Here is a 25,581-nt window from a genome sequence, read left to right as displayed (position 1 = left end):
ATGTCTCCGCAATATCCTTTCTTTCAGGAGTGCTAGTTCTGCAAGGTTCGCAGGAGAGCTTCTGTTAAGTTTGGAAGGTAGGAGACGAGGTACTGGCAGAGGTAAAGCTGTGAGGACGGGGCGTGTGTCGTGCTCGGGTAGCTCAGTTGGTAGAGCACTTGCCCGCGAAAGGCAAAGGTCCCGAGTTCGAGTCTCGGTCTGACACACAGTTTTAATCTGCCAGGAAGTTTCATATCAGTGCACACTCCGCTGTTGAGTGAAAATTTCATTCTAGAAGGTATAAATCGTCTTCAACAAGCCATGTTTTGTTGGTATGAGTGTACTCGACGTGTCTAGAGAGTTAATGTGCGACCTGTACCACAACATGATGAAGGTAAAATACGGAGAAAAAACTGAACTTAGTTACCAAGGCACTGGCAGCATCATCTAAAACAAAGAGTCTGAAGATTTCTGCGATGACATGAACTGATGATCGAAAAATTTGACACAAGTGACTATCCAACAGAGAGTATTTGCAGTGTACCACCAGTGAACAAGAAAGTTGTAGGAAAGATGAAGGATCAGTGCAATGGAACAATAATGGAAGAATTTTTTTGTATGAGAGCAAAAATGTATGTTAGTAAAGTTGATAGCAAGAAAGAGAAAAAAAATCGAAAGGAGTCAAAACCTGTGTAATGAAGGATATAATGTGGCTTCAAGAGTGCAAAGATTGTTCATCGACGTTGAAAAATAAAGAACGATGAACCTCGTACGAAGATACGTGATAGAAATGAAGTCGTCTCAAATTACTGTTTAAACAAGCGTTGATTCCTCACAACAACAAGATATTCTCCTGAAAAATATGATAGATGTACTCCTGTACGAGCACTACTTACCCAATTACGTTGTTTGTAATACACATAAACTGCACAAATTTCGTTGTCATCGGGATTAAACAAATGAAAAACGTGTTAATCACTCAACTGATTACAAAGGCAGACACTTCATCTTTATCAGGGTAACACACGGTTACAAAACAAGAAAGGGCAGGTATTCTTACCTCACGTTTACCCATTTATGTAGAAAAAGGTCTTGAAGCCACGCGACTTTAAACATACCAAGGCCTTTTTCTACATAAATGGTGGTGACATAAAGATGAATTCACGCTTATAAGGAGAAGTCACTCGATGAATTTCAACCACATATATAAATGATGGAGAAACATTATAACACAGGCATAGAATGTCATAAAATACCTATAAATTAAAGAATCTCACCAACAAAGAACTCTGAGTGTTGTATTCCGTGGGGAATGACGAAAGAGAAGAAAGCAAAAAAAAATATATAGTAAGTGCCAAGAAATTAAACTTGTAACTGAGTTTTATAAATCTATTAGCAATGGATAAACGTGCAAACAGATGTAAAATTTGTCATCGACAACATAGGAGTAACACTGACATAAATGTAATGCGTGTGTGTGGGTGAGGGGGGCCTGCAGTGTGTAGATATAACATGAAAAGAAATCAACTAACGGCAAAACACATAAAATTAATAGAAATGTAAAAGCCAGAGGAAGCAGGCTTAAGACTGGACATAGTCGAAAGATTACTTCAGAAGTCACTTCGTACAGAAAATTCTTAAAAAATTTCACTGACAATTCTGTGTCGAGCGTCGTATATCAAATTTTATCTTGCCATATATGATTATATAGACATGTGCATCATTCGGAATTTTACCGTTGAACGTTGCACACAGCTTCATTGTCATGTTTTGCGTTGTCAATGCAGTTATGATTACTGACATGTCTAAGACACAGATCGAATAATTTCGGACGAAACTGAATAGATTTAAGTTAACGTCACCCCTCACCTGTGTCGCACATTTAAAAGCAGGAAAAGCACCGTAAGCTTTCAGAAAGTCGCCAGCTGGGTCGGGTTTCCACTTTCATTGAGGAAAAACTTCGTTTCCCCCATTCGTCAGGTAGGCGTTCTGAAGCTGGACGTGACCGAACAGGGAAGAGTCAGCCAACTGATTATTTTTGCAATTAGTTTGGAACAGAACGAAAATTAGGTGAGGCATGCCAAACTCTTAGGAAATGTAGTAATTTGTGACATCTAGCTCGAAATTTCTTTTGCTGCTCAGTCCTGTCATCTCGACGGTCTGTGCTTCAAAGAAATAAATGGGAATTTTCAGATTTTAGGCCTTTCTTGTAGTAGTTCGAGCAAATATTCTGGTGCGTATCTTACTGCGGTAGCAGGGATTGCCACACTCTCGACAACAATTTTGCCTACCTTTGGAAGCATACCTACTACTTCAACAACGGCGTCATTTCGATCAGACTAACGAAGAATGGCATCGCTGGCACCTCAACTTCATGTGAAACATACTGTTAGATCGCCTTCTAACGTCACTATCACTTCTTTATATATAAGCTTTGAAGAACCCACCAAGAACATCTAATGGAAAAAGTACTCTCTATCTTCCCGTTGTTGAGGATGTGACCATTCATAGCTGTCTCATCGGCAAGAGACGAAGTCAAGCGTAACGAGGCTGACTAGAAGAACGGATGATCATTGTTGGGAGTATTTAGTTTGTTTTTCATCTTCTCGTTTCCTGGGGACGAACAGAACTGATAGTTCTCGATCTTGTTCCCTCTGAAACGCTCTACAACCTGTGGTTCTTTCAGTTTATTCAGGTCCAATCTCTTTAAATTCCTACCTTTTGCAGTTTCTTCAATTTCAGTCTATAGTTCATAACCAATAAATTGTGGTCAGAGCCACATCTGCCCCTGTAAATTTAAAACCTGTTTCCTCAATCTCTGTCTTACCATTATACAATCTATCTGAAACCTTCCGGGCCGGCCGGGAAAGCCGAGCGGTTCTAGGCGCTACAGTCTGGAACCGCGCGACCGCTACGGTCGTGGGTTCGAATCCTGCCTCGGGCATGGATGTGTGTGATGTCCTTAGGTTAATTATGTTTAAGTCGTTCTAAGTTCTAGGGGACTGATGACCTCACAAGCTAAGTCCCGTAGTGCTCAGAGCCATTTGAACCATTTTTGAACTTTCCAGTGTCTTGAGGCCTCTTGCATGTATACAGCCTTCCTTCATGATTTTTAAAACAAGTATTAGTAATGATTAAGTTATGCTCTGTGCAAAATTCTACCAGGCGGCTTCATCTTTCATTTCTTACTCCTAATCCACATTCACCTACTACTTCTCATTCTCTATCTTCTCGTATGACATTTTCCTCTCCCTTAACTATCTGAATAATTTCTTTTATCGCACATAAATTTCTTGAATCTGTTCATTATCTGTGGAGCTAGTTGCCATATAAACGTGTACTACTGTGGTAGGCGTGGGCTTCTGGTCTATCTTGGCTACACTAATGTGTTCACTATGCTTTTCGTTGTAGCTTATCCGCGTTCCTATATTTTTTATTCATTATTAAACTTACTCGTGCATTATCCTTACTTGATTTTGTTTCTATAAGCCTGTATTCCCGTGACCAGAAGTCTTGTCCCTCCTGCCACCGTACTTCACTAATTCCCAGTATATCTAACATTAACCCATCCACTTCCCTTTTTAAATTTTCTAACCTACCTGCCCGATTAAGGAATCTTACATTCCACGCTATGCTCTGTAGAACGCCAGTTCTGTTTCTGCTGATAACGACGTCCTCTGAGTAGTCTTCGCCTGGAGATCCGAATGGGGGCTATTTTACCTCCGGTATATTTTACCCACGAGGACAAAATCATCATTTAACAATACAGAAAAGCTGCATATTCTGGGGGAAAATTAGGGCTTGTTTCCCATTGCTTTCAGCTGTTCGCAGTGCCAGCACAGATATTGTGTTTTGGTTAGTGTTACAAAGCCTGATCAGTCAATCGTCCAGACTGTTGCTCCTGCAGCTACTGAAAAGGCTACTGGCCCTTTTGAGGAGCCCCACGTGTGTCTGGCATCTCAACAGATACCCCTCCATTGTGGTTGCACTTATGGCACAGCTATCTGTATTGCTGAGGCACGCAAGCCTTCCCACCAACAGCAAGGTCCATGGTTCATGAGTGGTGGCCAAGAACATTTATTTGGTAAGAGAAATGGTTGACCTTTTCTTCCCAAGACTGAAGGTTGATCAAAGTGTTGACCATTCGTTCAAATGCTGATGACAAAGTGGGTGAAGTCGTCATAAATATGTACACAGACAAAGCAGTCGAGTATATCTGGATGAATGATGTACATCAGTTACGAGATAGATTAATGAGTATCCATGGTGAGGAGATGGAAGGCAACAAATATTTTAACAATGAAAATATTGGTAGTAAAACAGATGTTGCCGAATAAATACAGTAACTTATTCATCAACATTCCCAGGAGTCATATATTTGAACAATCTTCCGCATACATTCCGCTAAAGTGAAAAGTATGGTAAAGACTTGGTGGAAACGATGATCAACGAACTTGCGTTCGATAGGCATCTACCAGGACACATTTATTGTGGTCCAGGAACAACACTGGATGAAAGACTGGCTCAAGGAAACAAGGAATTAATCCGTTGTACGAAATAGGCAAAAGACGTGACATAGTCTACAGATACCACAAAGGTCTAGATAAAACACGTAGAGATGGCAAAGAACGTCAGTCGGCTCCAAAGGGACAAATGCAAGCGGAAGATGCTTCATTTGGTTAAAAATTGCCTGCAATGACAGTAAGAGGAATAGTGTATGGAAAAGGAAAACTAGGCATGGCTTGAATGACAACAGATGAGGTTCATAAAAATGGTTTATCTTTTTTGTCTGCGTAAATGAACAATTTCACGATTGACTACAGTGTTCTGCCGAGTGCGAAGACTAAACTCAGCAACTATCCGCTACACAGCAATCACGAGTTTTTGACTGACTCGCAACGAACGAGGAAAGACAAGCAAAATACTAGTGTAAACCTACTCATAACTCTAGGCATACGTCTCGTAAAAAATTGTTGGATATCTTATGAAAAAGAATGAAGGGTCAGGACTACCACAACATAAAGGAGGATTTCTACCAATTTTACTTGCTGCACCAGGAGTAATTGGTTCACTGCCTGGTGGCGTTGTTGCCATTGCAAAATGTAATCACGACAAAACAAAAGAACGATGTAGTATTGGAAGAGCAGAAGGGACACAACCATGCAATAGAGAATGAGGGAGCTACAAAGCTCGACCAAATTTTAACCCAGCAAAGTTGGAAAAACAGTTGAAAATCAGCCACTTTCGTGGTATTTGCATGATCGGTGAACTAACCAGTCAACCAAAAAGTGTTGTGTGTGGAGCGGTAAATTTAGATACTTCTGTTAACGTTGACACACACTTGGCGCGTTACCACAAAGACAACGAGAAGGAGTTTGTCTTCGATTTATTTGATGCTAACACCAAGACAACTGATTGACGACCTAGGTCAACATGAACTATACTACTATGTCGAGAGAGTATTTAACTTTGATGAAGGTCTTCCTACAGTATGTAAGAGAAAGAAAAGTAAATTTGTCAAAAAAAATTGTAGCTGCTAGAGAGGTAGTGAATGTTCGTGAAGAAACCACCAACGAACTACAGAAACCTTGGGAAAATTTTTTAAAAGAAGTAGTGTCATCCAACTTTTCATATACGATTGATGGCTAGCTGACGTAATAGAAATGGACTCTGGTTCTCTGAAATCCATTTCAAAAATTAACAGAAGACCCAAATGTTTATTGACTGTCATCAATGTCTTCTCAAATTTTGCATCGGCCATCGCATGTAACGACAAATATGTGGAGGATGCCTTCGGAAAAAAATGTGCAGACAGAAACGGTAAAAATTTTTACAACAAACAATTTTGAAAAGTGGCGAAGAAACGTGATATCAACCGGTACTGAACATTTTGAGAGACGAATGCATCTTTTGTCGAAGGATTTAACAGGAAACCAATGGAAGAAAATGTGCAAAGAGTTTGCTGTTCAGGGTAACTGCAAATCGATTGTACTGGTTGAAAAGTTGGTTGATGAGTACAATAACTGGATGCTTTCAACGGTAAAGATGGAGCGAACAGATGTAACCAAAGAAGATGAGAAGGAACTACTGAAGGCAGTTCATGTTGAAGATGCCAAGCCTAAATGTAAGGTGAGCAATAAAGTGAGAATCAGCAAATTTAAAAATTGTACAAAAGGGCTACAAAGTCAACTAGTCAACAGAATTTCTTGTGGTTGATCGAGCTGTTTTCTCTAAGCCAGTTTCATACAAGCTGAATACCTTGGAGGGGAAGGAGGGAAAGAAATTTTTAATGAACATCAGCTACAGAAGATGAAGTTTCCACACGTATAGCCTGTTGAGAAACTCTTGAGGAAGAAGGATGACAAAGTGTATGTGAAATTCCTGGGTTTTTTATGACTAAACAAAAGTTGGGTGTGAACAGAAAATTTATTCTACAGAAAATTTTTTCTAAGTAAATGAAAGGCCTGGTACTCACGGAAAGAAGAATTAGAAATGTGTTTGAATGATCAAGATGGATGGTTCGAGTTAATGCATGAACATTCAACGGTAAAGATGAAGCCAACAGATGTAACCAAAGAAAATGAGAAGGAACTACTGAAGGCAGTTCATGTTGAACATGCCAAGCCTAAATGTAAGATGAGGAATAAAGTGAGAATCAGCAAATTTAAAAATTTGAAGCGTTCTAGTTTCTTCAGATCACAGCGATATAACGTCCAGGTTTCGCAACCATGTAGCATGGTGGAAATGACTACAGCTTTGTACACCATCAGTTTGGTGTACAGTGTTAGGTCTTTATTCAGGAAGACACGCTTTGTAAGACGTCCAAATGCTACATGGACAGCACGTAATATGTACAGCGAAGTGAGCACAGGTAAAAGGCCACGAGGTGCCCCTCTCAAACGTTATAAGGATCAGTGCAAGAAAAATCTTAAATACTTGAACATCGATCCGAGTAACTGGTCCACAATAGCAGAAGACGGAAGTCGCTGGCGCTCAGTTACCTCAATTGCTCTTCAAAACTTTGAGCTGGAACGTCGAAGAATTGAGGATGACAAACGCCGGAGACGTAAACTCCTCCAGGCTCAGCCACGTTCTCCACCTTCCATCAGCTGTAATGTCTGTGGCCACCTGTTCCACTCTAGGATTGGATTTCTAAGCCATCAACGACACTTCCACGCCTGAACCGTGACAAAGGAAATCTCAGGAGAGAAATGAAAACCCGGATACGAGTATCAGCCGACGACGACGACGATGAACTTTTCAAGATTATGATTGGGAGAGAACTGCCATTGATGTTGAAAGAGAAAAAAAAAAAAAATAGTAGAAAAAGCTCAGCAGCCAATGATGATGATGAAGCTCGAAGTAATAAGCAAGATACAGCATGACTATTTTTCCTCCATTAATGTGGTTTTCCTCATTTCTGTGAAAATTTCTATTTTTGGTAAAAAAAAAAATGGTAATTTCATGCTGTTTTCATGCCAGTTTTGCTCTTTGTTCTCTGATATTGTTGGATTTGATTCCTCAGGAGGACACACAACAACTGTTTTAATCAATGCCAAGACGTATAACTGCTTGAATAAAGGCCAGATATGGACCAACGCGTTATTCACTAGCCCAGTTTGTGGAGCTCTTTCTCTTTTAAAATTGTAGTCATTTGTTTGTCTGTATTTGTACATGTGTCTACTAATTTCCGTCCTATGGGATTAATTCCTGTCGTAAACCTTCTTTTTTGTTTTTAGCTTCTTAGTATATATTGAACAAATTAACTTATTTTCAGTCATAGACGGGCACTGCTACGGCATGTGTAGTTCTATCACTACTGTATACTTAAACAAGGTGGGAAATGGATCTTGAACCACTGAGTTGTTACCAAACAGCTCAAGGAAATCTCTATGCAGTCAGCACTTGCTTCTAATAGTCTGCTAGAAAGACAATTGTAGCAACGTTCGTTAAGAGCAGGAATGCGGATAGATATGCGTAGGTTGCCAGAGACAACTGTACAAGTAGCTTCAGAACTGACGCGACCTTCCAGAATATTCATTAACTTTATTACATATGTAATGAACTGGTGTTACACTACATTATGGTGCTAGCAGCATGTGTGTTCATAATACACAGTCGAGTAGTAGTATTCTTTCATAGTCTGTAAGTGGAGACAAATAATTATTGAACATTAAAGGCCATTAGAGCTTGTTATGAAGTTAAGGTACTGCTGCATGGGGATTTCTTATGTCCAGAAAAGCATTTACTCATAACAACAAAATATGCCAAGGAATGCAGTTCCTACAAGTTAGCCATAATGCAACAAAGAGCAGAATCTAGAAGTAGTACAGCATGAGATAAGGGAATAGACCTTTATTCAGTATGACTGGAAGAACATTTGTGAATGGAGAAATAGCCATATGATTATGATCGACGATTAACATGAAATATGTAGCATAAAAGACGTGCTTTCAGTTGGATGTATCGAATAATTACGTGAAGAACAGCGAAAAATAAAATACTGTGTGGCTAGGAGGAAGATAAAAAGTAATGTACACTGTAACCTCATGTTCAGTCTGTGCAGTGTCACTGAGTTGAAAAGATAATAGTAGAACACACTAAATTAAATACATCTATAAAAGTACAAGAAAGGCGTTTAAAAGTTTGTAATTATCTAATTATTTTAATTCCATTATTCACATACAGTAATGATCAGATTCTTAGGAAGAAAAAACTTTAATTTGTATTTGGAAACATTGTTGTTGCTAGAGATTAAATTTTTGTGGGTAAATATTATAGATGTGTCCTCCAACATTTCTTTGAGAGACAGTTGTATTTCCTAGATGCATCTTATGTGTTACTTATTTAGTCTTTTCTGCATTAATTCCTTAAGTTTTGTGCTCTCCATATTTCACTACTTCACAGTTGTTCTTGATGAGTACTCTGTTTGCTAGTAATAGTTTTCCTTCTTTTCTCTCTGCTTTAGTGTAATAGGTCTCCTTATGTAGAGGATTAATTACAATGTGCAAAATTCAGTTCAGAATTCGCATTCATTGTTACAGTATTGTGATTTTGCAGTATTTATGCTCATAGGAGATCCTGTTTTATGTTGATAGCACCCTGACGGGAAGTGGCAAAGAGACATTTTCCGGATTCCGTATGACCAAGGAAATCATGTAGTAAAATTCAAGTTCTTCGGAAAAGGTACTAAGGTTTACAACCTTGGAAGGTGCCTTAACCTTGGTATGTACTTTCCATCTCAATACATGATTTTCAACATTTCTTTCAAAATATGTGTTAACTGCAAGTACCTACTGGTCCTACAGTTTGGAAAATTCTTTGGAACAGCGATACGAAAATAAATTGATATCATGCGGCTGCCAGACTGGTTCAAGCCTTTCTACTTGGCACCACTTTGAAGGCTTGTTATGTAGTCTAAAAGGCATCCCAATACTGACCTTTCCAGATCAGAAGTATCTGAGGTGGTCGCTGGGAACCGAACAGTTGGCCTCCACAGTACTGGCCACCAACGCAGGGGTTCTCATAGTTTTTCCCTCTGCACTCACCTTCTGAAACCAAAATTCTTCTTTTGTTCCCCTCCCGCCCCATTTTTCTTTCCTTCTTCAACACTTCTTATACTTGGCACAAAAATATCCCATGATATCCACTTAGTTCTGTTTGATTATTGTAACTATCTGTCACAATAATAATAATAACAATACTAATAATAATGATTATTATTATTATTATTATAACAGTAATGATTAATAGAGAATGTGCTTCGATCATATTAAATTTAAAAATTTTTGAAATTATCATACATTTCTATTATTCTAAGGAACTGAAAGTTAACAAACCTTTTTTAAAAAAACTTAGTTCACAAATAAGTTAGTTGTTCACAGTTTGTTTCCATTTATCCATTTATATGGACCTTAATTCATTACGAATCCTTTCGTATTTGAAAGATACCAATGTGCAAATGAGATAGAACAATAATCAAATTTTAAATACCCATTTAGAAACTGTTTTATTCAGACTGATCATCTGGAAAGAAAATAAAAAAGTGCACAAATGCACATGGTTTAAAATTTGTAAAATTTTGACATTTGGACTTTTAGTGTGATGTGGCGCTTGAATTTGCGAATAAAGCGGATCCAGTCTTCGTTGGATGTTTGAAACAGTGACTCGTAAGCCCCTTTACATCTGCAGCTGTGACTGAAATTCCATCTTCATTAATACCATCGTGGAAAATGTTGAATCTCACAAGTAAGTCGACATGAAGGGCTATCACACGTCCAATATACTTCTTGATGAATTGGGATATTCATTCCGAGTCTGCACCCAAAACGTTTCGAGAGACTTCTATTTAAATTCATTTCGAAGAGTTCTATCACTTCAGAATTGTATTAACATCTCCTGTTCCACTGTTCATAAGTGGTCGATCGTATCGAAAGGCTTGTGGATCGAATTATACTCAAATGAAGAATTCGGATATATATCATGGAATTGCTGAGTAAGGCCACAACCATACCCTACACTAATGGTACTAATTTTCCCTACATCCACACTATTTTCCTCCGCGAACTCATTGAGACAAGAAAACATCTTGCAGTTACTGTTCTCAATACAGGTTTTTCAAAGTACAAGTTTTCCTTAAACGCAAGCACTTTCCCCCTTCGAAAGATGTTATTAATCTTGCCTCGCTGAAGTGATACACTATGGGATCAAAAGTATCCGGACACCCCCTAAAACATACGTTTTTCACATTAGGTGCATTGTGCTGCCAGCTACCGCCAGGTACTCCATATCAGCGAGCTCAGTAGTCATTAGACATCGTGAGAGAGCAGAGTTGGGCGCTACACGGAACTCACAAACTTCGAACGTGTCAGGTGATTGGGTGTCACTTGTGTCATACGTCTGTACGTGAGATTTCCACACTCCTAAATATCTCTAGGTCCACTGTTTCCGATACAATAGTGAAGTGGAAATTTGGAAGGACACATACAGCACAAAAGCGTACAGGCCCATCTCGTCTGATGACTGACAGAGACCACCGACAGTTGAAGAGGGTCGTAATGTGTAATAGGCAGACATCTATCCAGACCAACACACAGTAATTCCAAACTGCATCAGAATCCACTGCAAGTACTATGGCAGTTAGGCGGGAGGTGAGAAAACTTGGATTTCACGGTCGAACGGCTGCTCATAAGCCACACATCACGCCGGTAAAAGCCTCGCTCTGTGTAAAGAGCGTTTAGCATTGTATGATTGAACAGTGGTAAAATTTTGTGTGAAGTGACGAATCACGGTACACAATGTGGCGATCCGATGGCAGGGTGTGGGTATCGCGAATGCCCGGTGAACGTCATCTGCCAGCGTGTGTAGTGCCTATAGTAAAATTCGGAGGCGGAGGTGTTATGGTGTTTTCGTGTTTTTCATGGAGGGGGCTTGCTCCCCTTGTTGTTTTGCGTGACACTGTAACACCATGGACCTACATTAATGTTTTAAACACCTTGTGGCTTCCCAATGTTGAAGAGCAATTCGGGGATGGCGACTGCATTTTTCAACACGATCGAGCACCTGATCATAATGCACGACCTTTGGCGGATTGGTTACACGACAATAACATCCCTGTAATGGTCTGGCCTGCACAGAGTCCATGCCTGAATGCTATACAACACCTCTGGGATGGTTTGTAATGCCGACTTCGTGCCAGACCTCACCGACCGACATCGATACCTGTACTCAGTGCAGCACTCCGTGAAGAATGGGCTGCCGTTCCCCAAGAAAGCTTCCAGTATCCAGCATTATCGACGTAGGGTGCCACGAACTTGAAAGTCGGCATTTTTGATTACATAGTGTACCTAGAGAAAATTCGGCTTTTCAAGACGTCGGTCAAGTAGTGTAACATTACAATCCATTTGTCATTCTAAAACACAGTCGTGAGTGTAGGATTGCTGTTCAGTAGGAAAAATTCACCCTTGAGCTCCAGAACGCGACGAAGCATTTTACCACGTGACAGCCGAGGTACCTCAGAGTGCAGTAGAAGCGGTGCATGTATACAACCCATCTCCTCGCAAAGAATGGAAAATTGCTACTGTTTAAATCTTGTACTTTTACAAAATTTGCAACACCGACAGCGTTGTTGAGCACTTTATTGACTTCCAGTCGTATTACTTCAGAAGCCAATGCTTTCTGGTGTGAATTTTACTGAAGCTAAAACAGCACATCCGCTTGCTACGAACCGCTTTCTTCGAGGGGTTGCCCATAAAATAATGAAGCACATTTTTTTCTTTTTCTTTATTGAACACAATGAGAATTGCACACGCGGAAGACCGTTGTTTGATGTATACACACGGTTTTTCCTCACAATCTCCATCCCGTTCTGTGGCCTTCCTCCAGCACTAAAAAGGACGTGTATGCATTGTCGGTAAAAGTCCTTGTCCTGGTGGCGGAGTCAGTGCTTCACTGTGCGAATCACCTCCTCATCGTCCTCAAAGTGTCTTCCACGAGTGCTGTCCTTAATGGCCCAAACAAGTGGAAGTCCGAGTATGCTAGGTCAGGTGTGCCATGTGTGACAGCCGTGGATGGTCTCCCCTACCGCTTGAAATAGTGGAACTCCGGCGAACCGCCCTCTGGTGCAGATGCTCCATAAGCTTTGTATAAGCGTTTGTGAATATTCCCCACAAGTTCTTCCTCTGCAGTGAAGAATTCAGTGACGGCACGTTGTTTGTATCGTACATCACCTACGGACGCCATTTTGAAACTGACCTAGAATCACGATGTCTCAGGACTTTAATAGGAACCGGTACCTGTTTTTCAGGGCAAGTGATGGAAACTTCGCCCGCTCACTCAGGAGACTTGAAACAATACACACGTAACGTTTCGCATTCGTAGCATTGTTTTCGGCTGAGGAAATAATGCGGTGCATTAGTTTCTGGGCAACCATCGTAGTTCCGGTAAATACTGCCGCCCCATTGGTACATGTACGAATACAACTTGTCCAAGACAGACTGCAGTCAACAAAAAGGAATGGTCGAAAAAGAAATAGTTTCGCCTGTAGCGCTCCCTTCCAGAGCTTTGAAAAATAGAAAGTTCTATAGCAGTTCATTTTCGTAACAGAAGCTTACAATAGTAAGAAGCTGGGAAAGGTTTTCCATATCAGTACTGTCATAAAGTTGCGGGGCGAAATTTGGGATTTCATGATGACGCTGCAGCAACGGATTTGTCATATCAGAGGCTCCTGTATCAAGACAATGATCACGATATCATCTGACTGTGGTATCAACTTCAGACTCTCGTCTAACCTTTCTCCTTGCATTTAGATGGCTGTGGGAAGAATTAATTTCTCACCAATAATGTGTGGTGATTTGGATTTTGCAATCAAGTGGGATACCTAGATATATGTTCATAGGACTTGAACAGGAACTGGTACCTCTTTTTTTGAGGAATACGACGTTTCCTTTTGGTTGTTGCTCATGACGCTCAAAAAATTCGATGGGTTTACTTACATGATCTGCATATTTTGCCTGCGGATAACTCTTTAACCTCATAGGTTTCAGGCTATCGTTGACTAATCTCTCCAAACGAAGAACACATTGTGGTACTGGAAATGCGCGTTTGGCGTCATTGGTCGGGAGGCTTCTTGCGAGGCCGCCTTGGTGCAGCTCTTATTACATTCGACGCCACATTGGGCGAGCTGCGCGCCGTTTGAGGATGAAATGATTATGAAGACAAAACCCGGTCCTTCAGCGCAGAAAATTCCCGACCCAGCTGGGAATCTAACCCGAGCACGTAGGACGGATCTCCGTCACGCTGACCACTCAGCTATCGGACAACACGTTGTGGTCGTACCTCACTATTCAAAAGAAGAATGGTAAAGGTTACTGTTACATAATCAACTTTATATTTACACATTTGATTTTGCATTTATAACTAACACTCTGATAGGAACAGATGAAGATAAAAAAGAAGAATGTACTTTGATTAAACTGGAACCTTCTCCCTTATCAGAATTGCATACTTTCGAATCACTTCCCAGGGATCTCTTGCTACCACTGCAATGGTGGAATTTGTATCGCTTTGTTAACTACTTCCAGCACTAGAATGCAATTTTTCTGGGCATTCCTGCACAGACGTTCTGCTGATCAGTTCTTGCAAAACAAGACAGCAAGTAACGATTGGTGACCTTCCTATCCTGGTTGATGAGTATCTGATATATATATATGGTGAGCAAAAACCTGCGGTTGTTTCCTGATGATGCTGTGGTGTACAGGAAGGTGTCGAAGTTGAGTGACGAGTTAGACAAAGCTTCTAGTTGGCGTGATGAATGGAAGCTGGTTCTAAATATAGAAAAATATAAGTTAATTCGGATGAGTAGAAAAAACAGACCTTTAATGTTCAGATACAGAATTAATAGTGCCCTTCCTGACACAGTCACGTTGTGTAAATATGTGGGTTCAACGTTACAAAGTGATACGAAATGGAACGAGCATGTGAGAATTGTGGTAGGTCACATGGACAGAAAATGCAGTGTTAGAAGTGTGCTGGGAACTGGCGAACAAATTATTTCCGACAATGGAAAAACCGTCACTCATGACCTTCCAAAAATTATACCATTTGAGGTAATTAAACGTAAATTTTAATCTGACCAATGGAATGTATGTGATAGGGACTCGTGTCATTGAGAAACTAACATTATGGCATCATTTAAGACCAATGACGCGTTTTTTCACCAATAATGAATGAGCCACGTCATCCTTTATTTGTTCCAATCCACGACAAAATCAGAACTTGGAAGTAACCATATCTATTGAAAATGACGATTTGAGTGACTTCAACGGCGTCATTATAAAAGTCGTTTTACAAATGAAGTAATAAAATTTCTTTCTCTATAAATGAACAAGTTACAAAACTACTATTTTTACTCATTCCCCGTGAGCTAGAGGACTAAAAATAATCCTAACTGAAAATATTCCTAACAAGGGTGTGGAGGTCAACATTCACATTTGTAATGGTTAGGTTCGTCGCCTTCGTGTCCAGTTGCAAATGAGTTGCAGAATTTTTCAAGCTGGTGGGACAGGATATCCAACGTATTATTAACAGTTGAGTGAAACTGATAACTATGTAGCAATCTTTTTGACTTCGTCTCCATAAAAAAAGGAAATAATATTTTGTCTAGTATGGAGCATGCTTTTATCTTTTCATCAGTTTTGTTATGTTTGAGTTCGTGCCTTGTCGATGAATTAGGTATGGAAGATCATATACTCATGAATGATAAAGTAAAAAAAAAAAAAAAAAAAAAAGAAGTGATTGGACATGCTTGGTGAATTTTTAGGTTTTTAAAGAAATTACAGGGTATGTAATCTAACAGTAAGCTTCCCTTGGAGTTAAAGTGCAAACGGGGCTGGTCTTCGATGGAGTGATCGAAATGATGCAATGTTAAGATAAAAGAGGCATTACCAAAAGAAGATAAAATTATAGTAGAAAACACGAAAATTTGTGTGCCTGTTGTCAAACACTATCTTAAATATCAACTTTAACTAAAACAAGGAAGGCTTAAAAATTCGAAAATTCCCGTGCCTTTCACTGAAGAACAAAATGTACAGAGTACAAGATTGAGTTACAAGAGATATTTTCAGTTAATGTCACAATTACCGATAATTCTACACAGTTCCATATGATCTACTTTATGTTCGTTGTGTTTCAGACAAATCGTAAAAACAATCAACTCGTTGGCTTTGCATTGTCTGATCATCTCACGCTATAGATTATCCACGTGAAAACTGAAAAAAATGAATTTTTTCCACAAGAGATGTGAAACTTAGGTCCCTCAAACAAGTATCTGAAGGCTTACGACACATTTCGTGATTTTAAACGTGTTACACATCTGTAAGGCAATGTTAACGTAAACCTGTTGTTTCATAGAAAAGTACCCCATTTATGTGATCAACATGTCAGGTAAGAATTTTTTTTTTATTTTAATCAACAGTCTTCTGGCAGATTTGCTGCGGCCTATCCTATGGAAACCCCCTTATCTCAGAGTAGCACTTGCAACCTATGTCCTAATTATTTGTTGTTTGTATTCCAGTCTCTCTCTTTCTCTACAGTTTTTACGACCTACAGCTCTCTCTACTGCTATGGAAGGCATTCCGTGATGTCTTAACAAATGTCCCACTCTGTCCCTTCTTCTTGTTAATGTTTTCCATATACTCCTTTCCTCTCCGATTCTGCAGAGAACCTTCGCATTTATTAGCTTACCTGCACACCTAATTTTCAAGTCCCTTCTGTAGTGACACATCCTAAATGCTTCGATTCTACTCTGTTCCGGTTTTCCCACAGTCCATGTTTCACTACCATACAACGGGGTGCTCCAAACGTACTTTCTTAGAGATTTATTCCCCATATTATGGCTTATGTTTGATGCTGCTAGACTTCCCTTGGCCAGGAAAGCCCTCTTTACCAGTACTATTCTGCTTTTTATATTCTCATTGCTCGTCTATCATTGTTTATTTTGCTGCCTAGGTAGCAGAATTACTTAACTTCATCTATTTCACGGCCAGCAATCCTGGTGTTCAATTTCTTGCTGTTGTCATTTCTGCTACTTCTCGTTAGTTACATCTTACTTCGATTTACTCTCAATCCATATTCGGTACTCATTAGACTGTATATTCCATTGAGCAGATTCTGTAATTCCTGTCGATATCAATGTCATAGGTGAATCTTATCGTTGGTATCCTTTCACCGAGAATTTTAATTCCACTCTTGAACCTTCCTTATATTTCCATCATTGCTTCTTGCACGTGTAAATTTAACACTAGGAGCGAAGGACTACAGCCCTGTCTTACACCCTTTTTAATTCTAGCAGTTCATTCTTGGTATTCAACGATTACTACTCCGTCTTGACTCTTGAAGTTGTTGTACATCACCGGTCACTCCCTGTAGCTTACCCCTGTTTTCCTCAGAATTTCGAACATCTTGCACCATTTTACATTGTCGAACACTATTTCCAGGTAGACAAATCCTGTAAACTTTTTCTGACTTTTCTTACTCTCGTTTCCATTATCAGCCACAACGTTAAGAACGACCTCCCAGGTGCTTTTACCTTTCCTAACGCCTAACTGATCGTCACTAACATATCCAATTTTTTCGTTTTTCTATATATTATTATTGTCAGCAACTTGGATGTATGAGCTGTTATGCTGATTATCCGATAATTGCCGTACTTGTGAGCTCTTGCAGTCTTTGGAATTGTGTGGATGATATTTTCCAGAAAGTCAGACGGTACATCGTCAGACTTATAGACTCTACACACGATTGTGAATAGTCGTGTGGCTGCAACTTTGCCCAATAATTTTAGATATTCTGAGGAAATGTTATCTATCATTTCTGTCTTATTTGATCGCAAGTCTCCCAAAGCTCTTTTAAATTCTCATTTTTTTTAATACTGCATTTCTTATCTCTTCTATACCGGCTCCTGTTTCTTCTTCTATAACATTAGAGAAGTTTCCCCCCTCAGCGAGGTCTTCAGTGTACTCTTTCCACCTATCCGCTCTCTTCTGTGCATTTAAGAGTGGAGTTCGCATTGCACTCTTAATGTTACCGCCCTTGCTTTAATATGACCGCAGGTTGTTTTGACTTTCCTATATGCTGATTCAGTGCTTCCAACACTCATTCCTTTTCGATTGCTTCACTTTTTCGAGTAGTCATTCCGTCTTAGCTTCCTTGCTCTTCCCTTTCATCTCATTCCTCAGTGACTCGTAGTTTTGTATATCTTAATTACCCTTAACATTTTTGTACTTCTTTCTTTCATCGAACAACTGAAGTACTTCATCTGTTAGCCATGGTTCTTAGCTGTTACGTTCATGGTGGTTGTATATTTGCTTCCAACTTCTGTGATTGCCCTTTTTAGAGATGTCCATTCCTCTTCAACTGTACTGCCTATCGAGCTACTTTGTACTGCCGTGTCTATAGCCTCAGATAACTTCAAGCGTATCTGGTCGTTCCTTAGTACCTCCATACCCTACTTCTTTGTGCACTGATTCTTCCTGACTAGTCTATTAAACTTCAGCCTACTGTTGATCACCACTACATTGTGATCTGAATCCATATCTGCTCCTGGGTACACCTTACAATCCGGTACCTGATTTTGGAATCTCTGTCTGACCATGATATAATCAAACTGAACGTTTTCCTGTATCTCCCAGCATTTTTCAAGTATACCTCCTGCTCTTGTGATTCTTCATCGGAGTATTCCCTACAACTAGCTAAAATTTATTAAACAACTGGTTTTTGTCCTCTTTCATTCCTAGTACCTAGCCTATATTCTCCCACAGCCCTATCCTCTACACCTTCCCCTCCAAACATATTCCAGTCTCATGACTATTAGATTTTCATGTTGCTTTACATACTGAATTACCTGTTTAGTATCATCACATACTTTCTATATATCTTCATTTTCAGCCTGCGACTTCGGCATGTATATCTGAACTGTCGATGTCAGTGTTACTTTGCTGTAAATTCTAATGAGAACTACCTTATCACTGAACTGTTTACAGTAACACACTCTCTGCGCTACCTTCATGTTCTTAAAAAATTTTACTCTCATTGTATCATTATCTGCTGCTGTTGGTATTACCCTACACTCATCTGACCATAAATCGTTGTCTTCTTTCCATTTCACTTCACTGACCTCTACTATATATAGATCGAAACTTTGTAATGCCGTTTTCCGATTTTCTGGTTTCCCTACCAATTTCAAACTTCCGACACTCCACGTCCTGACTCGTAGAACGTTATCCTTTCGTTGTTTATTCAATCTTTTTCTCATGGTTACCTCTCCCTTGGCAGAGCCCTCCTGGAGATCCGAATGGAGAACTGTTTCGGAATCATTTGCCAATGGAGAGATCATCATGACACTTTGTCAGTTAGAGGGCACATGGCCTGTGGATACACGTTACGTGTCGTTAATGCAGTGGTTTCCACTGCCTTCTGCATCCTCATGCTGTTGATCATTGCCGATTCTTTCGCCTTTAGGGGCAGTTTCGCGCCCCATGGGCAAGAGAGTGCTCTGAACTTCTGTCTGCTCCTCCTCAGAACACCAAAGACTGCAATGACACTGTGTGCCCCTTTCAGTGATAAAATTCGATATAATTCCAAATGATACGCTCACCTACAAAATTATATACGGCAAGAAAAATTTGACATATGACGCGCAACACAGAGTTTCAAACGACAATTTTTAAACATTTCATGAAAGTTCATTTTTCTGTATTGTTGCACCTGCAGTAGGAAGTGCAACCTGCAGCCTGTTGATTCTGGACTTTTGGTCGTTAGTAGATGTTCTGTAAGACAACATGTAACAACTTCTGTACCACAGATACTGATCACTTTATTTTCCAATATTCCGGATAATAGATCTTACACTTGCTTGCACCTTGCCCCTAGTCGCTGGATCTGGATAAAAATTTCCAGAATCTTTAATTTCTTGACAGTTAATATATTGTTGTATTATCCTCCTCCTTATTTTTCATGGATTCCAATAGTTTTTTGTGTTAATTGTCCGAAAATTGCTTGTAGAGCTTTTTATAATATTGATATATAATATATTTTCCACATACACAGAGCGCTCTGGTATTGGTCAGATACAAATTTTTTAATACTTTTTTATCACATTCTTTACTCATATATGAATGTTTATTTTTCGTGCGCCCATGTGAACGATAGTTGTCGATTGATTTCCCCACTTCACAAAGTTTACACTTCTTAGTAATAATCGCTTCTATCTACACAGAAAGTATTTTAAAAATTTCTTTTTCTGTATAAAATCTTCTTACTTCTTAATTGCCTGAAATTTTAAGATTTTTAAAAAATCAGTTTTTTTCCCAGACGTGATCTAAAAACAGTGAAAAATGCTTGAAAAAATGGCTGTTTTTATGTTCCTTCATGCAACACTGAAAATGGACTTTCATTAGGAAATAGGGCGCTTTGAAAAAATCGCGTTTTTATACCATTTTTGCTTGATCTTTGTTCGATCCGGAATCGGCCTTTAGCTCCTACTGGGATGGCTGCCACGTCGTATTAAAGGAGGGCATCGAAGCGGTTCAGATGTGGTCCGCTAGATTTGTTCCCGGTTGATTCGAACAACACAGAAGTATTTCGGAACTCAACTGGGAATCCGTGAAGGGAAGGCGACTTACGGTTCGACAACGCTAATGAGAAAATTCAGAGAGCCGGCATCTTAAGCTGACTGCTGAACTACTCTAATTCGTCCAGCATACTTTCCACGTAAGGAACACGAATATAAGGTAAATTATGGCTCACAGGAAGGCATATAGGTAATCGCTTTTTCCTCGCTATATTTGCGAGTAGAACGGGAAAGGAAGTAACCAGTAGCGGTACAGAGCACACTCCGCCACGCACCGTAAAATGGCTTGTGGAGTAAGTATGTGGATGTAGTTCACGTAGATGCATCGAATTAACGGGAATCCATGGAAGGAAGACGACGTAATTCTCATGAATAACCTGTTGAGAGATGGTTTTGAAAATCACAGTGTCACAAAACCATAATGCTCTCAGTGAAATTAAGCTTTTCCTAGCACAAAAGAGTCGTACCTATACTTCGTCAGCATCACTGTAAATTGCCATGTTACTAGAAAAATCTTTAATGCAGTGAGTTCATAACGATGTTAAGGCGCTGTATTTGTTTCAAGCATAAGTTTCCCCAGTTAACTTGTGTGTTAGAGAGATTGAGGCAAATCTGCACTGGGTCTACAGTTACAGAAACCTGCTGCTTGTAACGTTTAGTGTGTGTCTAAGAATCCCCAGAAGGAAACTCTACAGCTGTCTACCAAAAGGGAGAAAATTTTTACTACATAGTCCCGCTGCCTACTGCAGCACAGTTGTGACAGACAATGTAAATTGATAATAAACGAAATTTTATTCTTTCTATGTTAATCTCTAACAATATATACATATTGTGGGGCGGCGGTAACTTGGTTGTAAAAGTAACTTTGTTATTTAAATGTTGGAAAAACACTGCATTTCCCGGCTTTTAGAATGTTGTTAATGCTATCTTTCGCCGTTCTCAACACTGGCTCTCTATTTACTTTTTAGCACCCAGAAAGTGATTTAACAAAACGTGGAGCCTGAAATGAGAGTTCCTAGTACCCACTTTATCTGAGAATATTATTATAGCTGCAGCTTATAGCTCTGAGGAAGTAGGAGATTGTTCGGGATTTCTAATCAAAAACGATTTTCCAAAATAGTTGAGTATATTCTGAAATTCACTGATAACAACACAAGTATCCCAACATCCTAAACAACAGAGCAGTTCAGAGTCTAATGCGCTGATGCAACTATAAATGTCCGAATTAAAAGTCAAAAGAATGCTCGCCAAAATTTGATGAGAATATCTCATCAAACGCCACGCTAAATAATTGGTAGAATGTCTGTCCCGCGACGGCACGTGAAAATACGACAATTCGCAAACTGAAGCTAGATAATGAAAATCATCACAGAATTAATCCTTTACTTGAAATGCTTTCACGGTTCCGCGTATATCTAATAACTTAATACGGCACCCGAGGCTGTTTGTAGCAGTGCTTCCGAGCGACGCGACTCCCGACACAGCTGACGTGCTATTCAGCGTCTGGAGAGAACTGGGGCCTTGCTTCCTCGCGCAGCACTCTTATATATATAGCCTCGGTGAGGACGGCTAAGGGAACGCCTGCTCTAAATCGGCTCTTCCGACTAGCCACTGGGCTAGTAACGCACCACTTCAAGTTACATAATAATTTATAGCTTCTTTTGCTGATGGCCGATGAAGCTGTTAATTTAAACGTGCATTCAGCACTCAGGTAAGTATTTATAATAAAATTTTGACGTGGCTAAGTTAAATATTTTGGGCGAGAGAATTAATTAAGTTACGCTGCACGCAGCAGATGAGCTCTGAACTGGCCCTTTTGAGATCCGCTATCGCTATAATTTTATAGGTATTAAAATGAAACTTTTCACATCTTCATAGTCATAGCGGACCTCCAACCTATTTAAATCTAAACATCCTAGCCTTATTCATTAGCCTACTTAATCTATCTTGCTTCCTTCAGTTTTGAGATGAAAACCAGAAAATCATGAATTTCCACTAAAGTCTTAATCTATGAAATCCAAAGTACTGTTTTTATTAAATCATTATGAAAGATGAATCTAAATATAAATTTTGAAGTCTCTAGCTCTTTTCTGTTGCGCCAATGATTTTTTCAGAAAAACGTCCAAATTGCAAAAATGGCTGAAGTTATCGAACTGATATTTAACACACATTAATTTAGTATTATTCCTGACATGCTAGAAAAGTTTTAGGTCATTTGCTTGATTTTTAAGGTATTGCGCAACATTTATGACGTCAGAGCTAGTTACAGCAGACTGGCTGGCACACAATGGAAACTGATGTGAATTTACTACAGCGTGAGTAGGCTGCTTCCCTACAATATACTGTGTTATAATAACCAATTTAAATCTTAGCACCTTAAGGCAGACTTGAAGCCGGTCCAGAAACATAAATAATAAAGCTCATAGGGCGATAAAACTCGTTTCATCTGATTGATGATCTCTCAAAGGGTATAAAGAATTCTGGCGAACAGTCATCATCAGCGTATCATTGCCTCCGTGGCACACGTTTCGTGACACATCGCTGTTCTGAAACAGCGCCAGTGGTCATAACTCGAATATCTTTCAAGATTTACAGTGGATAATGTGACAGGTCTTTATCAGTAAGCCCGTTCATATCACAAATCCATGGACTCTGTTGAGCGTAATACGACTAAAGTGAAATTCGTGACAAAGAGTCACTTCAAAGAGAAATATGTGACGCATCAATCACGGAGGGCTCCATAATGCACTTAGTGATGTCAGAGTTAACAAACCAGCTATATGTAACAGATCTACTTGAAGTTTTCCACCGTGTACTCCCTCACTTGTATGTGGTATTCCATGGACTACAAGCACGAAACCTCTTGCAACCACAACTGTCTGATCAGTACAAACACAGCCATAGTCATTGTACCGAATTTCTATCCGCTTCTGTAAACTTAGTTGCTTATTTTTATACGTTAAAATATCTCTGGTTCATACACTGAAGAGCCAAAGAAACTGGTACAACTGCCTAATACCACGTAGAGCCCCCGCGAGCACGCAGAAGCGCCGCAAAACGGCGTGACATAGACTCGACTAACGTCTGAAGTAGTGCTGGAGGGATCTGACACCATGAATCCTGCTGGACATCTCCTCTGAAAAGCACGTTACAAGCCATCCCAGATATGCTCAATAATCTTCATGTCTGGGGAGTTTGGTGGCCAGCGGAAGTCTCTGATCTCAGAAGAGTATTCCTCGAGCCACTCTGTAGCAATTCTTGACGTGTTGGGTGTCGCACTGTCCTGCTAGAATTGCCCAAGTCCGTTGGGATTCACAACGGACATGAATGGATGCAGGTGATCAGAAAGGATGCTTACGTGCGTGTCACCCGTCAGAATCGTATCTAGACGTATGAGGGGTCCCATATTACTCCAAATGCCCACGCCCTACACCATTACACAGCCTCGACGAGCTTGGACAGTGCCCTGCTGACATTCAGGGTGCATAGTTTCATGAGGTTGTCTCCATACCTGTACACATCCAACTGCTCGATACAATTTCAAACGGGACTCATCTGACCAGGCAACATGATTTCCAATCATCAACAGACCAAGGTCGGTGTTGAAGGACCCAGGTGAGAGGTGCAGCTTTGTGTCATGCAGTCATCAAGGGTGTACGAGAGGGCCTTCGTCTCCCATAGCCCATATCGATAATATTTTGTTGAATGGTTCACACGCTGACACATATTGATGTTCCGGGAATTAAATCTGCAGCAATCGGCGTAAGGGTTGCACCTCTACCTGGTTAAACGATTCTCTTCAGTCATCGCAGGTTCCGTTTTAGTAGGATCTTTTCACTGCCGTAGCGATGACGGAGATTTGATGTTCTACCGGATTGCTGATATTCACAGTACACTTGTGAAATGGTTGCACGGAAAAATCCCCACTTCATCGCTACCTCGGAGATGCTGTGTCCCACCCCTCGTGCACCGACTGTAACACTACGTTCAAACTCACTGAAATCTTCATAACCTGCCATTGTAGCAGCAGTAACCGATCTAACAACTGCGCCAGACACTGGTTGTCTTATACTGGCGTTGCCGACCGCCACGCCGTAATCTGCCTGTTTACATATCTCTGTATTTGAATATGCATATCAGTTTCTTTGACCCTTCACTGTAGTTCTGTTTTATGCTGTCAGTTTCTTTCTCATAGCTGTTTGCTTGCATTCTCCAAATCATATCAATTTAACGGAGATAAAAAATACGCTTCCTTGAAACGGCAAAATTCACAATAAATGTTATATGTTATAGTGTGGAATATGTCAAATGAACAAATATACAACACATAGATTTTTATACGAAGAAAATGACTACATTCTGTCCATATATATATATATATATATATATATATATATATATATATATATATATATATATATATATAAAATCTCCATGAATATATCCAAGAATTTCTCTATGATACACAAGGATCTGCTATGGAGATTACTCATATTCATCACCTTTGCTCTTTGCTTTCTGACATATATTTTATTTCATTGGATAAAGTTCCAAAGAAATTTACAGCTCCAGATATCAATCCTCTCTGTGCCAAAGTTAGATCATTCTTCCTTCTATTGTTAAACTTGTGAATAACTCAGTTACTCTCAAACTCAGATGGAGTATTGATAAAAAAATTCATACATGAATAAATATCGTGTGAGGCCGTGGTTAATATTCCCTATGCTTAAAGAGATGCCTGTGGCATGTGCATATGTGTATTTAATAGATAATTCTCATTACTCTCCTTTGTGAAGTGAATACTATTTGTCTATGGGGGGAGTTAACCAAGAATATTATCCTACTTAAGCAAGCAGATAAGCAACATATCTTAATTTTCTGACTTCTGTATCACAGAAGTTTACTATTATTCGTATGGCAGATTAAGAGTGTATATCACGAAATATAAATGTGTGGGAAATTGAAGAAAAATAATTTAGAAGCAAACTGTCTGAAAATATAGACTTCTAAACATAAGAACAGAGTTTTAATGAAAGTTCATTGGTTTTTAGTATAACTTTTCACTATTTGTAACACCTAATAGTTGTTGTTAGGGTTTTAAAAATGGAAAAATTCATAGTTTTAAAATATATTGTCTTAATGACATGCAGAAACCTAATGGAGGCCTGGTGATTAACATTCCATTACACTGTAAATCATTCAGAACCACACACAAAGAATAAAACTTTAATCAAAGTGCATAATATTGGAGAAGGTTAAAAAACATGCAAATATATTGAAACTCACTTTTTTCAATCGCTCTCTACACCATTATTATCTGTTGGCCAGCTGAATATTCCTCATAAAATGTCTTACATTCACGTGTAATATACTGCTTCATCTACTGGAAGTCTTGCATTATTTTCTCTGCAACTGGAACTGTTCTTCAGGAATACGCAAATTCTGATGGTGGAGGAAGATATGCTCTCTTAGAC

General features: G+C 39.5%; 1 protein-coding gene across 4 annotated transcripts in view; it reads left to right on the top strand.

Moving 5' to 3' along the window:
* The window catches only part of LOC126426407 (tenascin-like), a 562,410-nt gene that overhangs the window by 203,996 nt on the left and 332,833 nt on the right, over window positions 1–25,581 (top strand). For all 4 annotated transcript variants that reach the window (XM_050088324.1, XM_050088323.1, XM_050088325.1 and 1 more), the window contains exon 9: window positions 9,078–9,204. In XM_050088324.1, the coding sequence (XP_049944281.1) occupies window positions 9,078–9,204 (127 nt within the window). The remainder of the gene's footprint in view (window positions 1–9,077; window positions 9,205–25,581) is intronic.

The sequence above is a fragment of the Schistocerca serialis genome, chromosome 11 (genome assembly GCF_023864345.2).
Source record: "Schistocerca serialis cubense isolate TAMUIC-IGC-003099 chromosome 11, iqSchSeri2.2, whole genome shotgun sequence".
In the NCBI taxonomy this organism is placed as follows: Eukaryota; Metazoa; Arthropoda; class Insecta; order Orthoptera; family Acrididae; genus Schistocerca; species Schistocerca serialis.
This window is presented reverse-complemented; position numbering and strand designations above follow the sequence as displayed.